Source organism: Carettochelys insculpta, chromosome 2 (assembly GCF_033958435.1).
Source record: "Carettochelys insculpta isolate YL-2023 chromosome 2, ASM3395843v1, whole genome shotgun sequence".
Classification (NCBI taxonomy): domain Eukaryota; kingdom Metazoa; phylum Chordata; order Testudines; family Carettochelyidae; genus Carettochelys; species Carettochelys insculpta.
This window is the reverse complement of record NC_134138.1, coordinates 234,851,803-234,878,865: the sequence shown is the minus strand read 5'-3', so window position 1 is coordinate 234,878,865 and position 27,063 is coordinate 234,851,803. Positions and strand designations below refer to the sequence as shown.

General features: G+C 43.7%; 1 protein-coding gene across 4 annotated transcripts in view; it reads left to right on the top strand.

The window, feature by feature from the left end:
- The window catches only part of ANKIB1 (ankyrin repeat and IBR domain containing 1), a 107,834-nt gene that overhangs the window by 16,687 nt on the left and 64,084 nt on the right, over positions 1-27,063 (top strand). For all 4 annotated transcript variants that reach the window (XM_074984756.1, XM_074984754.1, XM_074984755.1 and 1 more), the window contains exons 2-3: positions 4,568-4,836; positions 11,021-11,321. In XM_074984756.1, the coding sequence (XP_074840857.1) occupies positions 4,649-4,836; positions 11,021-11,321 (489 nt within the window). In that variant the 5' untranslated portion in view covers positions 4,568-4,648. The remainder of the gene's footprint in view (positions 1-4,567; positions 4,837-11,020; positions 11,322-27,063) is intronic.

Genomic DNA, 27,063 nt, shown 5'->3' with positions numbered 1-27,063 from the left:
GATATGGCCACTTGGGTAGCAGGGCGAGTGAGCCGCTCTCTGCGGTTCCCTGCCCTACCACCGCTGAACTAGTGGAACTAAGTTAAATCGGTTGAATGGCTGGATTCCTCCAGCTACCCTGCTAGCCATTAAATCAATTAAATTTAGTTCTACTGTTTCAGTGGCAGCCGGGCAGGGAGTCGCAGAGGAGTCAGCAGCGTCTGGAGCTGCAAATGACTGCTTAAAGACCCACATGTGCTTCTGGGAGCTGCAGTGGAATTTTTCGTGGAACCCTTATTTTCACTCTGGGTTCCATGCACACCATTTGGAAAACACTGCCCTATTGTCTTAGGACAGGAGTGGGTAACCAGAATAGCAAGAAGATCTATAAACTCAATCACTCAAGAACCGCAGTGCATGTGAAATGTGAGAAAGTCCTTAATAATTAACGTCAAAACATACTTTTTGTAACCCCATTTTAAGAACAGCGCGCACACAATGAGTTATAGTATAATACATGTTTACTGCAGGGTGTTCACATTTTTTATGTATTCTCCTAATATTGCATTTTTTTTGTCGGTGAATTTCTTATTCCAAACTAGACATAGAAGGAGCCCAGATGCACTCAGTATGAATGTGAAGAATTAGGTCCATTCAGTTTGAAATCTCTGTGTTCATATTTGATTTTTTTTTTCCCCTTTTTTGAAGCCATTCCAACTCCACTTTAATTATGCAAATTACTATATCATGTTTAATTTCAGTTTTCTTTCTTAAAATGTATATTGTCCTTTGCAACAGGAATGCTGCAAGTTTCCTTTTCAAAATCAAGACTTTACTAGCAGCATGATCAAAACAGATACAGTATCATATCCCACAATGCACTTCACATATTAAAGGGGGAGTTATCTAATATTTCGCAATCATATATTGTTTGCTATTTAGATACAAGTTCATTTTTGGGCTTTTAAGCATTCACCATTTATTGAAAATAATCAGAAGGTTTTTTTCAGTTTCTTTTAACTCTGCAATTATAGCATTAGGAGCTGCAAAGAAGTCTTTAAAGAGCCACAGGTTGCAGACCCCTGTCCTAGGATCTGTACTTAGACAACAAGTGACAGTCACTGCCCCAGACAGATCCTGATATAAGGCCCTGGTATTGCAGTTAGCGCCGCTTGAGTGGATCTGTGCCACAAATAATCCGATTCTAGGATTCGAGAACCATAGTGAGGTCTTGTCACAAGGATGAGCACTTTTCCAGTACCTGTTCGGCGCAGTGGTAGGTTTGAGCTGACTGGGGTCCATGACTGTGAAGCTACAGCTTTAGAGAGTTAAACAAGTAATGTTACATTTCTCTGTAGTGTTTGAGATAAGTTCAATGGTCCCTAGCATAAATTAGGTTACAGGATGCACCTCAAATTAATTACAGGACAAATGAGATACAAGTGGAGTTAGTGGAAGGCTGACAGTTTTCTGGGGCAAAACTTGATAATATAGACAAGGCCTTAATCACCAGGAAAAATGGAAGCATAGGTGAATACAAGTCTCTTGTCTGACAGAAAATCTCTTTCTCTCTGTTCAGATTTAAATTAAACATTGTAGATAGTACAGTTGTTGCCTACATACATCACATTTACACATACTAACAAAGAGATGTGATGTCCATAGGAAAGGCATGCACAGGGAAAAACAAGCTAAGGAGGGTTATTCTACTTATGAACAAAGGCAATGAACTTTGGGGGTATTTTTAGAAGTTAAGGCACCCCTTTATCTTTCATCAAGGAATGAATCCATTTACATTTGTGAAAATGGGTCTCCACTGTTCTTGGATGAAAATACTGTTACTTTTGTCCCTGGATGGTGTTATGATTTTGTTCTATGTTTTTATATATCATATAATAACCATTTGTTGTCAGTATCCTAACTGATGACTAATTGAATCACTGGTTCTTGATGCTAAACATGTTCTTATTTTCTTTCTAAATACACCCCAGTACTGTGTTTTAAGTGTTGACTGTGAGTTGAAACTTACAAGTTGGTGTGTGCTATTCTTCTGGGAATAACAGGCCTGGTGATTCTGTGAATGTTTAGTGGACGAAGGATGTGATACAACAGGGAGTGCTTTGAATGTTTAGGGCAGGGGTCTGCTACCTGCAGCTCTGGAGCCACATGTGGCTTTTTAAGGACATCTTTGTGGCTCCTCGTGCTATAATTGCAAAGTTTTTTTTTAAAAAAAAACAAAAACTTTCTGATTATTTTTGATATTTCAGTGAACATCTAAAAGCCCAACAATGAACAACTCATATCTAAATAGCAAATGATATGTGATCTCAAAATGTTGGATAACTCCCCTTTAATATGTGCAGTGCATTGTGGGATATGTATGTGCGCTGTTCTTAAAACAGGGATTACAAAAAGCATGGTTTGACAGTTTATTAGAACTGTTTTATATTCCCCTGCATTGTGGCTCTTGAATTATTGTGTGTGTTTTTACTGATACGGGGGAGGAAAAAAAAAGGGTGGGGCTTTTCTTGCTCCTTTGGATGCTGACCTCTTGTTTAGGGTAGGTGTGTGCCTGCCATTACCTTTCCAGAGAGAGGGAGATCTGTGGAGGCCTGGAAGGCAGTGTTTGTGCTGCCAGATGAAATTGGTTTCAGGATGCTGAGTCATTGAAAGCCAAGACAAGGCTATTTAATGATAAGGGAAGTGGTGGTGAGAAACCCCATAACCCTTGGCACCCTTGGGGAGCATTATACCCCTTTCTCACTGTTTCCCAGAAGTCTTCTTTATTCATAGTAGGCACGTTGACTCTTCCGTAGTCCCATCTTGGCCTGGTCTTAGAATTGCTAGCTGTCAGCTTTGGCATATGGCAATCCTGATCTGTCGTCATCTGTCTGAAAAGTCTCCGTGTGAGTAAGCAGAGCTCTTCCATGGGTACATCAACTACTCTAAATATTTGTTTACTTTTACAACAAGCTGTATAAAAGGCATTGTCTATTTCATACAGGCAAATGTGTGCTTACACTATTCTGTAGACTGCTTTAACGATTTTCACACTGGAAGAGTTATTTTATGGTGTCTGCAGGCCCCATGATAGACATCATGGGGCCGAAGCAGAAAGCTGGAGCTAGAAGTTTAAGAGGAGTTGAAATGGGCTACACAAGACAAACCAGACTCCTCAAAAAATGAATATAATAATCTGGAAGGGTTGAGAACTTCTGTCCTAGAGATCCTACATGTGAGGAGATCCCTGTCCTAGTTGACTCATGACTCGTCTTTTTTGAGTGAGGCAGAAGTTAATCATTATAAACATTGTACAGATTGAACCTGTCTAGTCCAGCACGCTCTTATCCAGCATTATCTGTAATCTGGCGTTTTAGTTAGGCCAACATCCACTTATCATGTGTGATAAGGTTTCCCATGATTCCATAAGGTTTGTTTATAGTCCTCAGTCCAGGGGCTCAGTGTTCTGTACAGTTATTTGATTCTAATTCATCCCTAAATGTCTTTTAAGTGCCCACTAAGCAGTGGAAGTGTTGGTAATATGCTAAACAACATTGACTGCCTGTGGTCTGGCAAATTCTTTTGTACAGCAATTCATCAGGTCCCAAGGGGGCTGGACTCAAGAGGTTCAGCCTGTAATATGTGAATCTTGTGATACTCATGATTTACCTATATTGAGACTATTTTATAGTCAGTGCTTGTTAGTCTGTTGTTATTACCAGAATTAGTAGTAAAAGCTCAGAGAAGTAGAGGAGGTGATATCTTTTAGTAGGCCAGTATAGCTACAATAATGGAAGATCAGACATGCATCTAATAAAGCGGGTCTTTGCCCACAAAACCTTATGCTCCAAAATATCTGTTAGTCAATAAGGTGCCACAGGACTTCTTGTTGTTCCTGACCACTGAGAGGAGCTCAGCAGACATCCCTGGTCATCTTTCACCAGGGGGGACCCACAGAGCTCTGGACCTAATTTAAAACCATCCTGTCTGGTGGAACTTTAGAGGAGAAGCTGTGGTGAATTGTACTCCTGTGCATGATAACCCTATGGCACAGATTTGCTATTTGCACACAGCTACACAAAGTGATTCAAAATCATTTTGGTATTTTGTTCTTTGAGTAAACTTTTACTGCCATACATAACATGTACTTGTGAAACATTATCATCCCTACATTTTGTTTTTTAATAATTTTACTTGGATTTGAATAAGAATTAACTCTGCAATCACTTGCAAATATTAAAATTCTAAGTCTGTCTTTTGTTTTCTATCACCATGTTGTGTGGACCAGGACAAAGTATTTTTTATTTACCATCCAAGTTCAAAGTTTGTGTTATCAAATCTTTTTCCACATGTTTATGTGGCAAAATGTTATAGTTTAACAGAGAAATAGTTAATCTGTGCAAAGTTAGAGACCCAGAGAAATTTGTAAGTGTTCATGTAAAGACTTTGATAAAGTAGCATGGTGTTTACTTGCCTTCAGCAATCATTCAGATATATATTTACAGTACTTTGAGTTCCAGACAACTTCATTAAGAAAGTGTTTACAACAGCATTTGAAGTTAATATATGTATATTTTTCTTATTTTAGGATGTGAAGCATAATTCAGACTCAAAATGAGTGGCTGAAAGGGAATGGGAAAATAGTGCCATCGTTTACTAGAATAACAACATGGGAAATACAACTACCAAATTCCGCAAAGCACTTATAAATGGAGATGAAAATCTGGCATACCAAATATATGAGAGCAACCCTCAACTAAAAGAATCTCTTGATCCAAACACTTCTTATGGGGAGCTTTATCAGCACAATACTCCATTACATTATGCTGCTAGGCATGGAATGAACCGAATATTAGGGTGAGTATTGCCATGGAATTTGTTGACATATTTGATAGTTGTTCTAGTAAATGGACGAAGTTTTGATAGGTTCATAAAACGTAGGTTATTGATGAATGCTTTTTCTATTAAATTTTAACACATCCAGATTATAACAAAATATGCAAGATAATCTGAGATGACAAGTTTATATAATGAAGAACTTGCAGTTTTTAACTTGTGAAATGTTTAGTTTTAATTTGTCTTTAATATATTTTAGTTTTGCTTGTTCTTTCTTTTATGCCTGAAATTAATATATTAAAAGGAAAACAGCTTGCTTCCTGATGTTTGTTTTTTGTTACAATCCTTTTCTTTAAAAATGGCTTTTATACACAATCAAATTTATTTATTTTAGTAGCCCTTTTATAAGTCTTTACTCAATATACTATCACCTTATCTAAAAATTTCTGATGATTAATTTTTGCTCCAAACATGCCTTTTGCAATATACAGTTGAATTTTTCAATTGTAGACTTGCTAACTGTTTTTTGTGTTAAAGACCACAAATGTAGCAAAAGCTTTTGTGATTGACTAGATGAAATTTTGATTGATAGGCCTTTTCACAGAGGTTGGGTCTACACAGCGCGGCTTTCCCAGCAGATCCATGCTAATGAGCAGCCTCAAAATTGCAAAAGGCTGCTCATTAGCATAGCCACGCAAGAGCTTGGTCCTGGCAGAGGAGGGTGCCTGCACTAAAGAGGCTGTGTGGACACGCCCCTGCCAGCAAAAAGTCCCTCTGTCGCCAGACCTTTATGCCTGATTTTTTTTTCAGGCATAAGGGTCTGGTGACAGACGGGCTTTTTGCCGGCAGGGGCACGTCTACATAGCCTCTTTACTGCCGACACCCCCTTCTGCCGAGACCGAGCTTTCATGCGGCTATGCTAATGAGCCATGGGATCATGCTAATGAGCGGCCATTTGCAATTTCGAGGCTGCTCATTAGCATGGATCTGCTGGGAAAGTCACGCCATGTAGACCCACCCAGAAAGTGTAGTAGTTTTTGTTGTCTACATTTTACTGTTTCTGTTCACAAAGTACTTTCTCCTTTTTATTGTTAATTAACAAATCAGGCTTCAGAACTTTTTGTGTCAGGTATTTCTTCAGTTTAGCAAACTGATCTCTTTGTTGCAGTACTTGCCCCACTGATATTCATGTCTCATTTGGTGAGGTTCTTTTTCAGAATTTTTTCATCTCTTTTTCTGTCTCACTCTTGATTTTTTTGTGCCTATGAAAACCCACTATCCAGTAGTTTTTAGGGAGGACAATTAAGATCATAAGTAAGCTGTAATCCATACTTAAAATAAGTCTCTTATGAGCATTGTCAAATCATTGAATTACAAAATTATTCTAAGGCTTGTTTTGGAGTAGCAAGATCCATTTCAGCAACACTGAATTGTGAACATTGGCATTGTGAAAAGGATTGCCTGTTGTGGCAGATTGGTTCCTGGGGCTACAGGAGCCTGCAAGAAGGCAGGTATTCCGGCTGGAGGGGTAATGCTTTACTGTTCCCTGAGTAAACCCAATCAAGGCAGGCAGCTGAGGCTAATCAGCACTTATAGAGAGCTGAGGCCCTACACTCCCTGCAAAAGGCTCCCTGCCTGGTAGCAGGGGGGAAGGTTTTAGAAGGTGCATCAGAGGAGCAGAGCAGAGCAAGAAGGTACCACGGGGAAGCGGTGGGCAAAATGGCCCAGGGTGAGGTTGCTACATTGGGGCAGGGGTGAAGGCCCTCACAGCTGCCTCTTGTCCCCTTAGGGACTTTGGGCCAGAGTCCAGGGTAGGGGGCGGGTCTGGACTCCCCCCACCCTTCCCAAGAGGGTTACTCCACTGGAGCAGGCACGGGCCTGTAAGGTGACTGGCTTTGTCCTCCTCATTCTGGACTTGCTTATGATGAAGATGGCTTGCTAAGCAGAGACACCTGTCTCTGCAAAGGCCTGGGCAGATAAGGAGTCTCTGTGAGCCTCTGAGGCACAGCTGAGAACTGCCAGGAAACTCAGGGACCCACAGGGGCTGACAGGGGAAATTGTCACAATATCTATCCAGCACATTTTTCATTCTTTTTATCTCAGTTTACTTAAAAAATTAAGTTTAATATTAAAAACATGGCTCTGGCTTTATTCAAACTCTGGTTTTTATTAAATTGAAGGTCAAACAAGTTTGGAGTGAAATGTTGATCCTGAGACATTTACCCACTGATTTGGGTTTTTTAATGCTTTAAAACTTAGAGACCCCTGACTCTAGAGGTCTTGATGGTTCTGCAGTCCTGTCTACTTAAGCTATAGTTAATGTTGATGTCGTGAATGCCTGTAAAGAGTTAACCGAGAGAGAGAGGGGGCTCTGGGAGGGATAGCCTGGTAAGCCAATGAGAGGGAGAAAAATTCTTTTGAATTGAAAACACTTGCCATGTGAGGGTTCTTTGTGTGGCTGATACAGACAAAAATTATTAATCTTAACAGCTTGAATGTGTGCAGTAAATAGCCTGGCCACATCATGATCACCGCATAGATATGTAAGTAGAAAGGAAATGTTGAGTTAGACAGGTTCAGGTTATTTTTGTTTTAGATTTGGTGTGGGACTTCTCAGGGTGGTGGTTGATTTCCCCCACCCCCCGTACTCTGTAACTGCTAAGATGAATCCCAGGGAAGTAATTCTTTGCTCGAATGGGAATGTTTTCAGTTTATTACATCCAGCAACCAAGTATGCTCATTTACTTGTATTTTTCCATCTTCTGTTTTGAGAATGAACTGCTTTTTTAAGGCAATGATTTGATTTATGTTTCCTAGAGGAGTGTCTGTTTTTTCATGCCTAGCCCAAAGGGTCGGCTATCAGATCACAGCTCTTTGTTTCCAAACTGTTGGTTAAGGAAAGGGAGAAGCTTGGGGATTACCCACAGGGAGGTATGCAACTGTGTCTTCCTGGTTTTTAAGTGAGGCTTTTTCAGTTGATGGTGCCAGCAGTTACACCCCAGAATCAGGTAATCTGTGAGCTTGGAGAGATTTTAAGCAGAGCCTACGGGGGGCAAGGTGTTTTTAAGGTTTTTGCAGGCCCCCAACTTTCTGCACTTGGAGTGTCCAAGTGGGGATCCAACACTGCCAGATGCAGAGATAGAATGTTTGTTTTTAAATTTACTTTTACTGGGATAGTGTCTAGGAGCCCCAGTCATGGGTAAGGGTCCTGTAGAAAACATAACAAAAAGACCAGTCCTAACCCCAAAGAGCTTTCATTTTTGCCTTTTAAGATGGTGGTTGATTTTAGCTGTTTGAGTAATTTTTGGAGAGGCATTTATTGCCCTAATTTAAAATCTTACTGTGTTTTATAATTTTTTGAGATCAAAAAACTAATTTTGGTAGACGTATGTAAAATATAGACTTCTACATTGTTTCGTAGCTTTAAGAGGCAAACAACATATTGGGCATTAGTTTTAGCAGATGCTACAACTGAGTATGCAGTTCCATAGATAGTAGTGATTCATCAGTATCGTCCTTGGATCCTGATGTTCTTTATAATTAGAAAATGTTTAACTTGGACAAATATGATACTTTCAGATTACTTTTAATAAAGAAACTTTCTGGTGATCATCAGGTGATTTGGGGGAAAAATAACATAGATGAAGAACTCATAATGGTCAGAGTATACTGAGGCCAGATATAAAAGATCTTTCTTTGAATCCGTTTTTATTTCTTCCTCTGACAGAAGGCAAGCTGGCAGTCTCTATGCTCACATGATTGTTTCTTTGATAACTGTGAGTGAGGAAAACACTTAGTCTTTTGATGTCTAGTTGTCATCACAGTGGCCTTTTGCTTTGATATTAGCATCTTTTCAGATAAAGTCCTTCATTAGTATTTCACAAGGGTTTTTTGGGTTATTTGATCACACGGATACACACAGTGTAAATGCTTACCACTACATTATAACAGGAACAAATAACGTTTCACTAGTTTTCATAAAGTTTAAGCCTCAGAATATATACTAATTCTACACAACTCACTTAAGTCTACACTAATATTATTAAATTGGCCTGTGGCTCTGATCTGATCTGGTCTGCCAATAGCTATGCTTTTTCCTTTCCGAAGACTGAAGTAAATGTGAGTAAAATGAAAGAGTAGCTAGTATAGAATAAGTCATCTTTTCAAATAAGGCAGACTAAAAGCACTCTTTTAAGGAAAAAAAAAATCTCAAATTTTCCTGTACAGATGGGGGTTAACTTCTGCATTCTGCTGTTAGTTGAGAGTAATTGTTTAACGTTAGACATAATATCCCACCTATCAGTCAGTAGATTTTGTTTCAAGCTGGGAAGAACTGGGAGTTACTTTTTGAACTAGCTTCAGGGGTTTTTTTCTTTATGTCCTTAAATGTTTTAAGTGCAGATTCCAAAATATAGTTAAAACTTAAGTATTATTTTGACTTCTTTTCAATCTCACAAGCCCTCGGGTGAGTGGGGAGGGAGTCCAAAGGACTTCATGTTAAAGCAAAGAGCAACAGAATGTGGGTGAACACAGAATTTGGCTTTGTGTCTGGGTTTGGAGCAGTTGTGCAAGTACCTCGCAAATGACCTTTTCAAATGCATGCAAAGGTTCTGGTCTGTCTCCTATACTCTCCTAGATGATCTGTCCTGTTTAGTTCCATGCAAAGTACTTGATTCTGCATCCTCTGCTCCCATTCCCTGCACTTACCTCTCTTGAATTCAGTACCCTGCTGCAGATTCATCCCCACCACCTATAAAGACTTCATTTTCTCCACCCTACAAATTACCGGTTGCTTATACTCCTTAAACGATAACTCTTCTTTTCAGAAGAGATCAAATCAGGGCCCCATATGCCCTAATTCTCTTCCCTCAAAATGTACTTGTAATTTTATGTAATCCTGCTTGTGTAAGGAGCAACATAAAACTGGGCAGGAACCAGAATGTGATGCCAGTAAATCACAATCTTTTGCTTACCCATAGCCTCAGAGGGGAAGAAGACTGCCCCTTTTTGCTGGTGCAGATTACTTCCCCATCTGGACCTGCTCTGGAGCATGAGACTTTGCATTTGTGTCAGGACAAAACCCAGGCTCTGCCCGTGCCCCACTCTTATCCACATACCATTCATTTGCTTTGAAAACAGGGTATCAGACCCCTACTTATGCCCCTTATCCGTCGGCTTGGGGAGGAGCTCACTATTGAGACTTTTGAGTTTAAAACGTTACATATCATGAAAGACGCTCTTCTCAAGTCTTGCACTGCTAGTACTTAAAATCGTTGGTACCTTCGTCTTAAATGAGTTAATTGCTATTGGGCGAAAATAAGAAAATATTTTGTTAAAAAATGCTGGCTACACTTTAAAAATTGAAAAGTTTGTAACTGTAAGCTTGCCTTTGCAAATCATGAAATGCAAGGGTATTAAAACAATAAGATAAATAGAAGTGATCCATGTGAGAATATTCTGACTCTCCATCTGTTTTTTGGTGTATCTATTCTATGTATTGTACAGGGGGGAGGGATTGTGCGTTTATGAGTAAAATACATTATTCGTGCGGTGATTTTGGTTGCCCTGCATTTTACTGCTACTCTGGGGTTAGCGTTTTACGGCTGATTGCGACAGTTATTAATTTCCAAGAGCAATAGACAGGAGTTGGGAGTGATTGTGCCTGGAGGGAAGAAACACATTTCAAATCTCTCTTTTGTAAATAAACTACTTAAAAGTGAGTGAGCGTTCAGAGCAGGATTCTGGAACTTCTCGTTTGCATGGTGCTTCTAGGTTGCTTTAATTGCCTCTTTATTTTCTTTCAAAGAGGCCCTGCCGTGCTTTGTCCTTCCTTTCCATGGAAGAAGGTTGGATGCCTGGAGAGGTATATCTAGTCGTCTTCCAAGGAAGGAAAGGACAAAGCAATTTAGGTCCTCTTTGAAAGAGAAAAAGGGGTAATTAAAGCAACTTAGATGCACCATGCAAATGAGAAAGATTTAGTATTTTTAGTTTTACATCCATTTTTTGGCTGGATTAAGAGACTGAGATTCTAACCAGCTGTTCACACTTGTGAAAAAATTTTGATTTACCATTGAATTGGGTAAATCAAGGCAGATGAGAGTAGCAGCCATAATGGAACTTCTCTGCTTCACTCTAATGTTTTAAAAGAATAAATTACGTTATATTCTGATTTATACTGATTATTTTTCTTCATTTTTCCATGCAGTACTTTTCTTTTTGCTAGAGATGGAAACCCTAATAAACGAAATGTGCACAATGAGACATCTATGCACTTGCTGTGTATGGGACCTCAAATTATGATAGCTGAGGGAGCTCTCCATCCTCGCTTGGCACGACCCTCTGAAGATGACATGAGACGAGCAGATTGCCTGCAAATGATCCTAAAATGGAAAGGAGCAAAGCTTGACCAAGGAGAATATGAAAGAGCAGCTATTGATGCTGTTGATGATAAAAAAAACACACCTTTGCACTATGCTGCTGCCTCAGGGATGAAAACCTGTGTAGAGGTAAAAATAGATATAAAATTCAGATGTGTTGTTTATTATAGTGTGCTGCTTATGAGGGTGTTCAATAAGGCTATTACATAAAGAAATAAACTTTTTAATACAAGCTTAAGAATTACAAAAATGGGAAAAGGCTATTTAGAATGCTACATTTGTAAATCTGAAAGAAAAACCTGTGATAATCCATCACACAGAGCAGAGCTCAAAGGAAAATCAAACTGCTTGTATTTAGTTAACTTAATGAGGTAAACCATATAATCTGAGGAAGAATGGCACTAGTTTATTAATCATAGTAAAGGAATTTAATGTTAGAACAATAGGGGAAAAATGGAATAAATAACAGCCTGGGACACATTTTAGAATCTTGCTTACCTTTCTCAATATGAGGAAACAGCTGTGACTTGAGGAGTTTTAACTTTCACCCCCCTGCCTCAAGAATAACTTATACATGTTTAGCCCTTAGTCTTCATCTGCTTACCGAAGAGAGAGCTCTATACACTGTTATCATAACTAGTTTACCAATGAGAACAAACTCTAATGTATGTGAAAATACTGTAAAGCTTCTGCCACTTTTTCTGCGCACTCTTAAAACAGGTCTATACTGTACCCATAGTGCAAGTGGCAAAGATGCTGTAAGCTGAGAGAGCTCTCCTGTTGGTTTAGTAACTTCACCTCCATGAGAGGTTGCCCACCAACATAGCGCTGTGTATACTGGCAACAAAGGTCAATATAACTATGTCACTCAGAGGTGTGGGTTTTTCTCTGCTCTGAGTAGAGGTTATATGGCAGTAAGTACGTAGTGTAGCCCAAGCCTTTATTGGAAATTTAGCTTCCATGGAAGGTCTACAATGGTATAAATTTAAATCTGAGACTGAATAGCAGTAGTTGCTGTATAATCAGGCTAGTAATTTCACTTAATTTGATTCAATAGCGCTGAGGTCTCTGATTCTATTCCAGTTTAAGTCTGAGATAGCCTGTTAGCCACTGTTCCAGCTCTCAGTCTTTACTTAGTTTTGTATATGCAAAAAATCTTTGATATGATGGAACAAAAGAGGTCGATCTCTTCAATCTCTCCTTTATCTCCTTTGGTCCGACAGCCTGATGGGCTCAGACCAGTTTGGTTTTTAGTCACAGCCATCTGATTTTTGAGTATAATTGTACAGTACAGCATAAATGTATGTGCAACGTGGAGGAGGAGGAGGAGGAAACTGCCTATCCACGTTTCCATAGCATTTGACTGAGTGACTAGGTTGGTTTCTTAATCCAGTTTTATTTCCTTGCAAGCATCTAATAATATATGAAAAAGTTGGTCTGTATCACCAGTTCTTTGGGTATTCCTGGCACCTATGTGTACTCTGTATGTGGGTATACAAGTACACGTGCTGGAGTCCCAGATATTCTTCACAAGCTGTGTATGTTGGCTAGCACATACAGAATTGATATCCTCATACTCCAGATCAAGAGTATAAGAAATGGTTCAGGTTGACTCCTCTGTAGTTCCTTCTTACTGATGCATGGCCTGAGTCGGAATCCTCTGTGTTCATAGAGTTCTCCAGCTTCTTGTGTATAGCCTGTAAATAAGATACCATAAGTAGTTTTTCAGCGAGCATGGTTTTAATTTTATAATAGTATAGTTTATATACCTTATTTTCTTCTTGCTGGAAATTCCTACCCACAGTCTGGAACTATACCTAGGTTCAGGAATTTGGTTCTCTTACTTTTGGTCTGGGGGACAAGCACCAAACTCTACTGTTTATGTAAGATGCCTATTTCTGCCAAGTGCAGCATTTTTTGCTCGTTTCCCTTTGGAATATACAAACCTCATTAGCTTTCTCTGAAGAGATACTTAGAAGGCTGAGACCCCACTCTGGTCTGAACCAGTGAAATATACTATGGCTACGTCTACATTTACCAAAAACTTCAAAATAGCCATGTTAATGGCCATTTCGAAGAATACTAATGAGGTGCTGAAATGCATATTCAGCGCTTTATTAGCATGCCGCTGGCCACAGCACTTTGAAATTGCTGCTTTTCGCTTGCACGTGGCTTGCCTACACAGGAGTCCTTTTCGAAACAGTGTAGACGTGGCTCTTTCAAAAGTAAACCCCACCTTGAAAAGAACCTTCCTATTATTTTTTAAGGAAGTAGGGTTCTTTTGAAGATGGGGCTTCCTTTCAAAAGAGCCATGTTTACACAGCTTTTCTTCTTTCAAAAGAAGCTCTTGTGAAAGAATATGCAAATGGGGTGTCAGATATGTAAATCTGAACCTCATTTGCATTTTCCATTTCCCTCATTTGCCATGCCTCTTTCGAAAGATGAATGCAAGTGTAGACACAGCCTAAGAGACTTGTCACATGCACATTCTTACCCGAACAGTTGTTTAAGCATCTCTTCCTAAGCTAGGCAACCTGCTAACTTGGGCCCAATCCTTTCCGCTGTTCAGTGTTGGGTGTTTCCAGCAGGTATCTTGGGTGGTAAGTGCAGTTATTTTGGCATCTGGCGACTACTACTATTGGTCGATTTTCCACATTTATATTCTTTGTAATCAGTTCAGTATTTTTTCATCTGGAGTGGAAAAGTACCAGATCCAAAATGGGTGCCAGCATTACGTGGCCTGGCCATCTGTTCTGATATGACCAACCACAGTTCAGGCTTACAGGAAAAATGAAGCCATTCACAGATTTTTACCTTGAGTACCAGGACAGTAAGTTTCTGGAGTATCAGTAATGGCCTTCATTAGCACATTTTGAATTATGAAGAGATAAACTCTTCATATTTCTAACTTCGCATGCAAGATTGATACATGCACAAAAAGAAAAATAGAATTCAGCAGATTATAACTTTAAGAATATCCTGCATGATGCATTTTGCCTAAAGGGTCTTTGAATTATGCATATACATAGTCATAAGCCAGTTTTCATAATGGGGGGTGGGGGTGTTTACAGGCCCCAACTGACAAGCAGTGCCCCTCCGAGGAGCTTGGGAGCAGAATCTAAAATTGTGAAGTATAAGACTCAGTTTTCCAGGCTTCATTTGAATGTAAGTGGTAGTGAGTTAGACCCCCCGATCCTTTCATTCTTAGCTTGGTAAAGAGAAGTTGCTCACCGTAGTAATGGTGGTTCTTCGAGATGTGTCCCCGTGGGTGCTCCACAATAGGTGTCGGGCTCGCCGGGTGCCGCAGATCGGAAATCTTCCAGCAGTTTCTCCTGGATCGCGCATGCGCCAGCGCGCGCCGCTCCCCCGCACACCCCTGGCCACGTGCGCGATCCGGTCCCCGCCAGTTCCTTGACCAACCACCTCGAATGCTCCTGAAAAACACTAGATGGAGATCCAAAGCAGGGAGGATGGGAGGGTGGTGAAGCACCCATGGGGACACATCTCGAAGAACCACTGTTACTACGGTGAGCAACTTCTCTTTCTTCATCGAGTGTCCCCGTGGGTGCTCCACAGTAGGTGACTACCCAGCAGTAACCCAAGAAAGGAGGTGGGTAATGGGTTTATGTGCAGCTTGCCCCCAAAAGGACTGCTGTCGACAGACGGGTATCCTCTTGGAATACCCGATGTAGGGCATAATGCTTGGCGAAGGTGTCGTAGGATGACCAGGTCGCCGCTCTACAGATGTCTTTCAAGGCGATGCCCTTGAAGAAGGCTGTTGATGCTGCCACCGCCCTGGTGGAGTGAGCCCTAGGCAGGGCCAGCAAAGGAGTCTTTCGAAGCTCATAGCACATTTTTATACAGGACACAATGTGCTTTGAAATTCTCTGTGAAGAGAGGCCTTCCCCTTTTGACCTGGGAGCGAGAGACACTAGAAGCCTGTCCGTTTTCCGGAAGGACTTAGTTCTGTCTATGTAGAAGGCCAACGCCCTCCTCACGTCCAGGAGGTGCAGGCGTTCCTCTTTGCTGGAGCTGTGAGTCTTCGGGTAAAACTATTGGTTCGTTAAGATGGAACTCTGAAGAAACTTTTGGAACAAAGTCTGGATGCAGCCGTAAGGTTACCGCCTCCTTTGAGAATACTGTGCAGGGCGGCGTTCCCATAACTGCTGCGAGCTCACTGACCTTGTGAGCGGACGTAATTGCAAGGAGGAAGGTTGTTTTTATCATAAGGAGACGTAGGGGAACTGTGGCTAATGGTTCAAAAGGTGGACCCGTTAGCGTGCTGAGCACCAAGTTCAAGTTCCACAATGGTGGAAGCAGTTTCCAAGGGGGGTACAGGTTTACCAACCCCTTCAAGAACCTGGTAACTAAAGGATGGACGAATACCGTGGGCCCCTCCTCTGTATGCCTAAAGGCTGATATAGCGGCGAGGTGGACTTTTAGTGAGGATAAGGAAAGCCCGCCCCTCTTGAGGTCCAATAAGTATTCTAGTATTATTGGTATAGGAACGTCAAGGGGAGCTAACTGCTTGGCGGAACACCAGGCTGTGAATCGAGTCCATTTCTGCTTGTAAGTCTTCCTGGTGGAGGTCCTTCGGCTACTTTCCAGGACTTGTTGTACTCCTTCTGTACATGTGCTTTCTAAGGAGCTGAGCCATGGATTAGCTATGCTTGTAGGCGCAGGCCCTGAGGGTGCGGGTGCACTATGGACCCCTGAGCCTGCGTGAGTAGGTCCGGAGCCACCGGTAGAGGGAGCGGTGGGCGGTCCGACGTGCAGAAGCAAGGGAAAACATTGCTGCTGATCCCACGTTGAGACTACTAGTATCATGCGAGCTCTCTCCCTTCTGGCTTTCTGCAAGACCTTGTGGATAAGCGCTGTGGGGGGGAACGCATAAAGTAGGGGGCCCTTCCATGAAATCATGAATGCGTCCCCCAGGGACCCCCGCCCCACTCCTGCCCTGGAGCAGTACTGGGGACACTTCTTGTTGTGCTGGGTGGCAAACAGATCGATCTGGGGAAACCCCCATGTATGAAAGATCGGTCGTAGCAGATCGGAGCGGATCTGCCACTCGTGCGTGAGTGCGAAGCACCTGCTCAGCTGATCTGCTTTCACGTTGTGAGCGCCCGGCAAGTACGAGGCTTTCAACGTTATGTTGTTGGCGATGCACCAGTTCCACAGTCGGACTGCTTCCGCACATGGGGCAAGGGATCGGGCTCATCCTTGTTGATTTATGTAAAACATAGTGGAGGTATTGTCTGTATTGATCCCGACTACTTTGCCATATATGTGGTCTCGAAAATGTTTGCAGGCGTTGAACACTGCTCTGAGCTCCAGTATGTTTATGTGCAGTGTCTGTTCCTCAGGGGACCATAGCCCTTGCGTCACCTTGTCGCCGGTGTGCGCTCCCCATCCTATGTGGGAGGCATCGGTAGTAAGAAAGATAGAAATTTGTGATTGGTGAAAAGGCACCCCTGCTAGCAGGTTCTTGGGGTTTACCCACCACGCCAGGGATCTGCTCACCTCTGTCGTGGGCGACACCACCCTGTGGACAGTGTGGGATGCCGGTTTGTAGACGCTCGCCAGCCAATGCTGCAGGCTTCGCATGTGCAATCTGGCATTTTGTACCACAGATGTTGCTGCCGCCATATGGCCCAGCAGCTGTAAGCATGTTAAGACCGGCACCGTGGGGCTATACGTGATGACTTGCACCAGCGAACTGATGGCGCGGAAGCGGGCTTCGGGTAGGTACACCCTTGCTGTGATAGAGTTTATGCGTGCCCCAATGAACTCTGTCTTGTGTGGAGTCAGTCTTTGACTTCGCGAGATTGATGACTAGGCCCAGCGAAGAAAACGTGTCCGCTGTGACTCGGATCATGCGTAGGACCTCTGCCTTCGAGGCCCCTTTCAGAAGGCAGTCGTCCAGGTATGGGAATATAAACACCCCCGTCTGTGCAGGTAGGCTGACACCACTGCCAGGGTTTTGGTAAAGACTCTGGGGGCCGAGGAGAGGCCGAACGGAAGAACCCAGTACTGGAAGTGCTCCTTGCCAGCCATGAAGTGGAGGAAGCGCCTGTGTGCTGGGTGGATCGTTATATGAAAGTAAGCATTTTGTAAGTCGAGGGCTGCAAACCAATCTCCATCGTCCACTGCCGTGAGTATGGAGGCGACTGTAATCATCCGAAAACGTTGTTTGCGTAAGTAGCGGTTGAGGCCCCAAAGATCTAAGATGGGCCTCCAGCCTCCTGTTTTCTTCTCTGTGAGGAAATAGCGTGAATAAAAACCTTTCCCCTGGAATTGTTCCGGCACTCTTTCCACCGCCCCTATGAACATAAGGTGGTGCACCTCCTGCTTGAGCCTCGCCTCGTGGGTAGCGTCCCGGAGGTGAGGCCTGGAAGGAGGCTTCGTCGGTGTGAGCGACTGGAAGGGGATCGCGTAACCCATGGCTATGATCTCCAGCACCCATTTGTCTGCGGTGATCTTTTGCCATTGGGAGTGAAACGGTCTGAGGCGATGATGGAACATGAGGAGAGTGGCATTGCATGATGGTAGTGATAGTGCAGCCCGTGACATGCCCGTCAAACTTGTTGCCTTTGGGCCTGTCCCGAGGGTGCACGGCTTTGTTGAGAACGTCGTCTGGGAGTTCTGTACTGTTACTGTTGTTGATGTCACCCTTGGTCATAGCCCCATTGATACTGCGCACGCTGTGGATGGTACGGGTAGCGTCTTTGCTGAGGGTAATATTTTTTCTTCCTATATGGAGGAGTATAAATACCCAGGGTTCTAAGTGTAGCTCCCGAGCCCTTACTAGAGTGGAGGACTGAGTTGGTTGAGTCTGCAGACAACTTTTGCATGTCAAAGGGAATATCCACGATCTTCGCCTGTAGGTCTCTCAGGATACCCAATGTCTGGAGCCAAGATTCTCTACGCATGACCACTGCTGTAGCCGTTGAGCGTGCCGCCGTATCTGCCACATCCAGGGCGATCTGGACTCCCGTTCTCGAAGCTGTGTAGCCCTCTTGCACAATTGCCTTTAACACCGGCTTCTTATCTTCTGGAAGTGAATCCATGAGAAAAGTAAGCCTGGAGTAATTATCAAAATTATGGTTCGCTAGGTGTGCCGCATAATTTGCCATTCTCAGTAGCAGGGTGGAAGAGGAATATACCTTCCTGCCAAACAGCTCTAGCTTCTTGGCATCTTTGTCTGATCCCCCCGATTTGTACTGAGAAGTCTTTGACCTTTGCTGGGACTACTCAACCACCAAAGAATTTGGTTGTGGGTGACTAAAGAGGAACTCCATGCCCTTTGCCAGGACGAATTACTTCTTATCCGCTCTCTTGTTCATAGGCGGAGCGGAGGCCAGAGTCTGCCATATGGTAGTGGCTGACTCCATAATGGCTTCGTCCAGCGGGATAGCAATTTTGGATGAAGCCGGGGGTCTCAAATTTTTCAGGAGTTTGTGATGTTTCTCCTGCACTTCTGCCATTTGAATGCCTTGCGTGAAAGCCACCCTTTTAAACAGCTCCTGGAACTGTTTGAGGTCAGCCGGGGGAGCGACATCCCCGGGGGACATGGCCTCACCTGGGGAGGATGAGGAGGAACCACTAGGATAAGCCTCCCTCGAACTCTCAGGTTCCTGCGGCCGATGATACACCAGCTCGCTGGAGGATTGTGAAGGGAAGTCTTGGGGTTCTAAAATTAACTCCCCTTGAGATAACTGTGTTTCCATCCGCGATCGAGAGTGTCCACGGGGGTATTGGACGGCCGGGGGGGACCTGCCGCTGGGCGTAGGCCTGGGGTGTCTGTGTCCAGCATGATAAGAATGACCATGGCAGCACGGGTTCGGGGATGGAGACCTGGACCACTCTCGGGGTGTGTACCCCCGACATCTGGGAGAGCGAGACCTCCGCGATGACACAGATAGCGGTGAAACTGGTTTGTGGTAGTACTCCAGGGGATCCAATCCCAGAAAGGGTGAAGGTGGCCCAAGCCATGGTGACATTGATTGGAGGAACAGAGAAGGAGGTTCTGAATAGGCCGGTGGAGACGCAGGCCTTCTGGGCGGCATGTGTAGCACAGGGGGAGGGCTTGTTGTCAGTAGCAGCACAGCCCTGTCCAGAGAAGGGCTGCGGTGCCGGGTTTTTGTTCTTGCCTTTCCCCTCCCCTGCAGGGCTGGCACCGCCCCCTCCCGTGCCGGGGATCTCGGCCCTGCTGTCGGCGCCGCACTCAGCCCGCTCAGCTGCGGTGCCGCACAGGTATCACCCTCTGGTGCCTGCAGGCTCCGTGCCTGTTGGCCCTGCACCGTTGGTGCCGCGGGGGTTGGTGCCGCCTGCGGCGGTGCCGCCGGTTCTGGCGCTTGCCTGGCCGACGCTCTAGGCGCCACGCGTGCCAGCTGTTTTGTAACCGGAGGCTCAGCCTCTGCCACGTGCGCTGCCGCTTTCCTGAGTATGCGGCTGGGGGCTGTGTGCTCCGCCCGTCCTGCTCGCTGAAACCGCCGGCAGGGATTGAGCTGGGGAGAGCTTCCTCCGTTTCTGCACCGAGGGGGTCAAAGAAGCTGCCTTCCTCTTGTGGAACCCAGAGGGCCCTTCTGGATGAGGCCTCTCCGGCAAGTCCGGCTGGAGGGCCTTGTCAAACAAGAGCATTTTAAGACGCATTTCTCTGTCTTTCCTGGCCCTGGCTGTGAGCTTAGCACAGAGGGAACACTTCTGGGTAACGTGTGATTCCCCCAGCCATCGGATACATTCACTGTGCCCATCGGAGGCCGGCATAGCTTCACGGCAAGACTCACGCTTTTTAAAGCCTGAAGAGGCCATCGCGGTGAGTCTTTTACTGTTAATAGGGTACTTAGCACTTACTCCGTGCCTGTTTACCCGAATCGCGGACACCGGCCTGCAGGGCAGTGGGCAGCCTACTGGCCTTACGTCCACTCTTCTTCTCCGCTCCTCTGTCTCTTTTTATTATATTTTTTTTGATATTCTCTTTGTCCTCTTTTTACTGGAAAAATACAATAATTTACACGTAGAAACACTATCTAATCTGACTCTGGCCATAGACTGAGCGGATTCCGTCTGCAGCCGATGGCGGTTGAGAAGGAACTGGCGGGGACTGGATTGCGCATGTGGCTGGGGGCGTGCAGGGGAGCAGCGCGCACCGGCGCATGCGCGATCCAGGAAAAACTGCTGGAAGATTTCCGATCTGCGGCACCGCGCGAGCCCGACACCTATTGTGGAGCACCCACGGGGACACTTGATGAAGAAGAGAATTATTTCTCTATGGTAGGAGGTAGTTTCCTCCTCTTGCTTGGAGGGCAGCCCCACTGCCCCTCCTCCCCTGTACATGACTAGGATCACATCCTGCAGTTGGGGGAATTAGCAAAATAGGCACAGCATCCTGGCCTTTGTGACAGGGATAACCCCACGGGCAGAAGGTCCTGGGTCACTAGGCGGGGGAATGCCGCTTGTTCAGAATTTCCAAACTGACGTCCATGTGTACGCACATGTGACACACAGATAGGGAACACACATCTCAATGCAGTTCCAGTTACAGGTGAGCAACCTCTATTTACCAACGCCTTAACAAAAGTAAACTCATAGATATTAGATTAAAAATAAAGAAAAATATCCAATAAAAATAAAATTTTAACAGTATTGAATCATAGCAAAAATTGTTATTTTGGGGAGCATACATAGTTTGGCTAGAGCTTTTAACTGTACACTCATCCCTCACTATACAAGCACAATTGGTTCCTAACTTTTTGCTCATAGGCGAAAACTCGTAAGAGGAGCACTAAATTCCTATTAAGATATGTGTAACAGTCTCTGATTGGTTCCAAGTGCTCGGAGTGGCAGCAGATGGTGCTGCTTTTGAGAGGTAAGTGAACCTGGGGTTGTGGGGGGGTTAAAGGCTGGGGGCAGTTTGGGGACAAGAGTGGGAGGGAGGGTTAAAAGATGGTGGTGGGTGGAATGGGGTGGGGGGACAGGGTTCAAGCTGCTGCAGGTTGGGTCTGTGAGGTGGGGAGGCGGGGGTTAAGTCTGTGACAGTTTTGGTCTGAGGAGCCAGCAGGGTTAGGCTGCAGTGGGGGATTTAAGTTTCAGCAGTTTGGGTGCCCAGGGGCTGGCAGGGGGTTTAAGTTGTGGCAGTTTGGGTGCGTGGGGCCGGCAGGGGGTTTAAATTGTGGCGGTTTGGGCATGTGGAGCTGGCGGGGAGGTTTAAGTTGCAGCAGTTTAGGTGTGCAGGGCCGGTGGGGGGTTTAAATTGTGGTGGTTTGGGCATGTGGAGCTGGCGGGGGTGGGGGGTGGGGTTAAGTTGCGGCGGTTTGGGCGTGTGGAGCCAGCGGGAGGGGGTGGGGGTTAAGTTGCGGCGGTTTGGGCGTGCAGGGTCGGCGGGAGGTTTAAATTGTGGCGGTTTGGCCATGTGTAGCCGGCGGGGGGGTTTAAGTTGCGTCGGCGCGGGTGCACGGGCGTCTGGGGGGGGCATTAGGTTTCAGCGGCTCAGGTTTGCGAGGGCCACCGGGGGGGGGTAAAGTTTTGGCAGTTTGGGTGCACAGTGGTCGGCAGGGGGGTTTAGGTTTGGACAGTTTGTGTGTGCGGAGGGCGGCGGGGGGTTTAAGTTGCCGCAGTTTGGGTCTTCAGGGCTGGCAGGGGCGTCAGGCTGCGGCAGGTTGGAGCTGCGGGGCGGGGGCAAGTCTCATATTAACGGGGAGTTCACTAGTCCAGTGAACAAAAGGTCAGTAAATATGTCCCTCGTTTAAGTGAGTACTCGTAAATGAAGTACTCGTTTAATGAGGGATGAGTGTAATTATAAAATGAGGAATAAATCTTGAAAACGGGTGTGGTTGATTAAAGCTTGTCTTTGAGCAGAATTTTCTTAGGCACCAGTCTGAGACTGGAATGAACTGACCCAGAAGTCATCACAAATCTCAGCACCTTCACTCCAAGTGCAAGGTGCATTTTATTAATCTTGTCGTGTGTAACAGATACATAACACATATGTTTAAATAGAAACATCTCTGACCCTCCCTAAACAAGATACTCCACTGCAAGCACTTCTTCCCTGGATAATAGGATGAGAGGAAAAAGATCATATGTCAGATATATAGCTTGATGTAGCTCCGGAAGTTTCTCACTTACTTCAAAGATGAGCACAGTATAAAGACATATGTAAACTAGACAATCTGTGTGCGTGCTCTTAAAGTCTGTGACGTGATTCATCAGATTTTGTCCTGTCCCTGTCTCTTTTAGCACCTTTATTATCATTACATTACTGTAGTGCCTAGTCCTGGGTCCCTTCTCTATGCAAGATATGTTGTCACCTTGGCCAGACATGTCAGGGAGCTTGTTACCACAGTGCCAGACTGCCCCCTGCCACCCACTGATGTTTAATAAGGCTTCAGTCAGATAGCATTCCCTGTTAATGAAGATATGCTGGAGCCCACTGTTTTCAGAATTTCCTGTTGCTATAGAATTAAACAATTAGAATTATGCTAGAAGTGGTACAGTAGCATAGTTAATGCTAATGTGGAAGTTTCAGTTTAACATGTTTTTTTAAACTAGGGTTAAAATTATTAGTAGTTACTTTTATAAATAATGCATCTCTTGAGTGTGAGAGGACAAAAGTATGTTTTGCAGGCCAGTATAAGTGAGATAAACTAAATCTGGTATTTTCTATTGCGCATTTTAAACTTCCTCACTTACCTGCTGTCTCCCACTTAAAGATCATTTGGCGAGACCATCTTTTGTGCTTCGTCCTTCTTTCTGTTTCCCTAGTAGTTATTTTCTCTTCCTTTCTCAGACTCATTTGTGTGGCTGATCTTCTCTCTTCATTGTATTATTTAAATCACTCCTAGGCTCAATCTTTAATTTACTGTTGACAATAGGATTACAAATAACTTGTGAAACAAGCGTGGGCTGGAAATACAGGGGATCTGAAGATGTGTTTTAAAATAAATCCTGGAAATCTGTAATATATTTTAATGTTTCTTATATAACACCCAAAAACGTTGAAGTAATTGCCTTTTTATGTGTGTATTATTTAAAAAGAGAAACTGTACATTTGCTGTGGATACAATTCCAATCTCTTCCTGGCAGCTAATGACCAGCAGAAAGCAAGGGACTTCATCCTTCTCCTCCAGAATGTTTATAAATATTTTAAGCGTGAAGAAAGTGTCAGGAGTTTATTAGCCTCAAACAGGCAAAATTTCTTGGATTCAATAAGAACCTAGTGTACTTCTTGTTTTATAAATGTCACCTTCATTTCCAGGCTTCAGACGATGTTGATCTGATCACACTAAAAGTCACTGAAAAATATTTTTCAGAACTGCAGTTAAAAGCTAAGCCACCTATCAGAAAGATTTGTGATGTTTAATATGCAAATTAATAAAGAATATTTATAATAGCATTGCCATAGTATTTAATGGGTGAACTCTTTGTGGGTAGAAACTGTCTTTTGTTCTATGTCTATGTTGAGCCTAGCAAAATGGATCCATCCTGGTTCATAACTGGGGCTCCTCACCACTACGCCAATGACACCAGTGATGATGATGATAATACTTTTAATCCATAGACTTCAAATACTTTTGTAAAGGGCTATGTCCACACGTGCCCCAAACTTCAAAATGGCCACGCAAATGGCCATTTCGAAGTTTACTAATGAAGCGCTGAAATGCATATTCAGCGCTTCATTATTATGTGCGGGCGGCCGCAGCACTTCGAAATTAACGCGCCTCGCCGCCGCGCGTCTCGTCCAGACGGGGCTCCTTTTCGAAAGGACGCCGCCTACTTCGAAGTCCCCTTATTCCCATCAGCTCATGGGAATAAGGGGACTTCAAAGTAGGCTGCGTCCTTTCGAAAAGGAGCCCCGTCTGGACGAGACGCGAGGCGCGTTAATTTCGAAGTGCTGCGGCCGCCCGCACATAATAATGAAGCGCTGAATATGCATTTCAGCGCTTCATTAGTAAACTTCGAAATGGCCATTTGCGTGGCCATTTCGAAGTTTGGGGCACGTGTAGACATGGCCAAGGTGAGGTAACCAGTGCTTTCATATTACAGATGAGGTAACTGAGGCATGGCGGGGTTCTAAGACCTTGATCCTGCTCCTGTTCAAGTCATTCTAAGACCTTGGTTCTGCTCCTATTCGAGATAATGGGAAAACTCCCATGGGCTCGAATATTGCAGGATCACGCCTTAAATAGTTTAACCCAGGTCACACAGCATGACAACGGTAAAGTCAAGTGCAAAACATAAGAACAGCTGTATTCAGTCTTACAAAATGTCCATTGGTAGCCTAATAGCCTGTCTTCCAACAGTGGCCAATGCCAAGCGCACAGAGGGAATGAACAGAACAGGTAATCAAGGGATCTATTCTCTGTCACCCCTTCCCAGCTTCTGGGAAGTAGAGGGTAGGGGCACCAGCCCTGCCCATCCTGACTAATAGCCATTGATGGACCTATCCCCCATCAATTCATGTAGTTATTTTTGAACCCCTTTATAATCTTGGCCTTCAAGACATCTGGCAAAGAGTTCCACAGGTTGACTATGTGTTGTATGAATTTTTTTTTTATTTAAATCTTCTGCCTATTAATTTATTTTGGTGATCCCTAGTGCTTGTGTTATGAGAAGGAGTAAATAATGCTTCCTTATTTTCTTCACAGCACTCATGATTTTATAGATCTCCATCATATTCCCATTAGCCATCTCTTTTGCAAGCTGAAAAGACCCAATCTTATTAATCTCTCCTCATACAGAAGCTGTTCCATACACCTAATATTCTTTTTACCCTTTTTCTGAGCCTTTCCCAATTCCAATACTTTTTTTTTTTAAATGGGGCAACCACATCAGCATGCAATATTCAAGATTGGGGCCTACCATGGATATATATATAGAGGCAATATAATATTTTTGTTTTATTGTCTGTTCCTTTCTTAATGAGTTCCAACATTGTTTGCATTTTGACCACTGCAGCAAATTGAGGGGATGTTTTCAGAGAGCCATCCACAGTGACACCAAATTCTCTTTTTCTGAGTAGTGACAGTTAACATGACCCCAGTATCTTATATGACTTCTTGAGATTGTTTTCTAATATGCATTACTTTGCATTTATCAACATTTAATTTCATTTGCCATTTTGTTGCCCAGTCACCCAGTGCTGTGAAAGTCCTTCCTATCTTTTTGTGGTATCCTGTGCACTACCTTGAGTAATTTTGTATCATGTGGAAGTTTTGCTGTCTCCCTGGTCACTCCTTTTTCTTGATCATTTCTGATTATGAAGAACAGTATTGATCCCAGTTCAGGCCCCTGGGGGACATTACTGTTTATCTTTATCTGTTCTGAAAAGTGACCATTTATTCCTACCCTTTGTTTTCTATTTTAACCAGTTACAGATCCAGGAGAGGACCTTCCCTTTTACCCCATGACAATTTACTTTGCTTAAGAGGGACCTTGCCAAAGGTTTCCTGAAAATTTAAATATACTATGTCCACTTAGTCACCGTTGCACACATGCTTATTGACTGCCTCAAAGAATTCTAGTAGATTGGCGAGCCATGGTTTACCATAACAAAACATGTCTGTTTTTTCACAGCTTTTTGTGTTCATCTATGTGTCTGACAATTCTGTGCTTTACTGTAGTTTCAATTAATTCATCCTGTGTGGGTACTGAAGTCAGCCTTACTGCTTTGTAATAGCCGGGGTCACTTCTGGAGCCCTTTTAAAAAACTGTTGTCATGTTAGCTGTCTTTGTCATTTGTACAGAAGCTGATTTAAAGGATAGGTTACACACCACAGCTGATAGCTCTGCAATTTCACATTTGTTTCCTCAGAACTGTTGAGTTTATTGACTTGTTCCAAAACCTCTGCTAATGTCCACTCAATCTGGAACAGTTCCTCAGATTTGTCACCTACAAAGAATGGCGCAGGCTTGGGAATCTCCCTCATGTCCTCAGCCAGGAAGACTCGATACAAATAATTTGTTTAGTTTCTCTGCATTGACCTTTTCATTCTTTAGTGTTCCTTTATATTCTTGCTTGTTCAGTGGCCCCACAGGTTGTTTAGCAGGCTTCTTGCTTCTGATGTACTTAAAAAAAAAAAGCTATTACTTTTTTAAGTTTGGGGATAGCTGTTTAAATTTTTACTTGTTGCTCCTGCAGTTCTAAAGAATCAGCCTTGTGATACAGTTTGAGAAATACCAAATAGGATTTCCAGCTTGTATAATTTAGAGCTGGAGTACTAAACTTTTAAACATCCCTTTCTTACGCTGTCTCATGAGTGTTAACATTTAACATAGCATGTAATAATATATTAATCCTTAGATCAGTGACCTGCACTGAGATGTGCTGTACCATGGGAGCTGTTCTGTTATCTTATTTGGTGTCTTATAGCAGCAGTGTCTGATCACTCTTTGGTATGCAGACGCCTGACTAGCTATTTCTTGGGTTTAAAGAGAGCTTCTGGGGCAAGAGAGTCTGTTGCCTTTTAGAGAAATGATTGTATTGCAACTGCCTTTCCTCTCTCCTCACCCAGTAGTGGAAACTCAACCAACCCATTGTCTGCACTCTGTGTCACAGATCTCAAGTGCTGGGTCCTAGCATGTTTGCCTCGTGCATGGACGCATCAGAGGAAGATAGATGAAGGTGTGGATATTTTGGCACTGTGCTAAAGAAATGATTAATAGGGGAGGTAATATAGTTGGTGACTGAGGTTTCCCATAGAAAAAAAGTAGGGAATCTCATAATGCTTTTGAGGGAAAGTAATGAGTAAAGAGTGCAAAGAAGTGGAGCGCATGTGCAAGGGCAGAGTAAGAGAAAGTAATCTTGATTCCTTTTCTACCCCTTAATTTGCCTGAAGAAAATATTGCCCTTCTTCAGTTTTGAAGGGCAAAA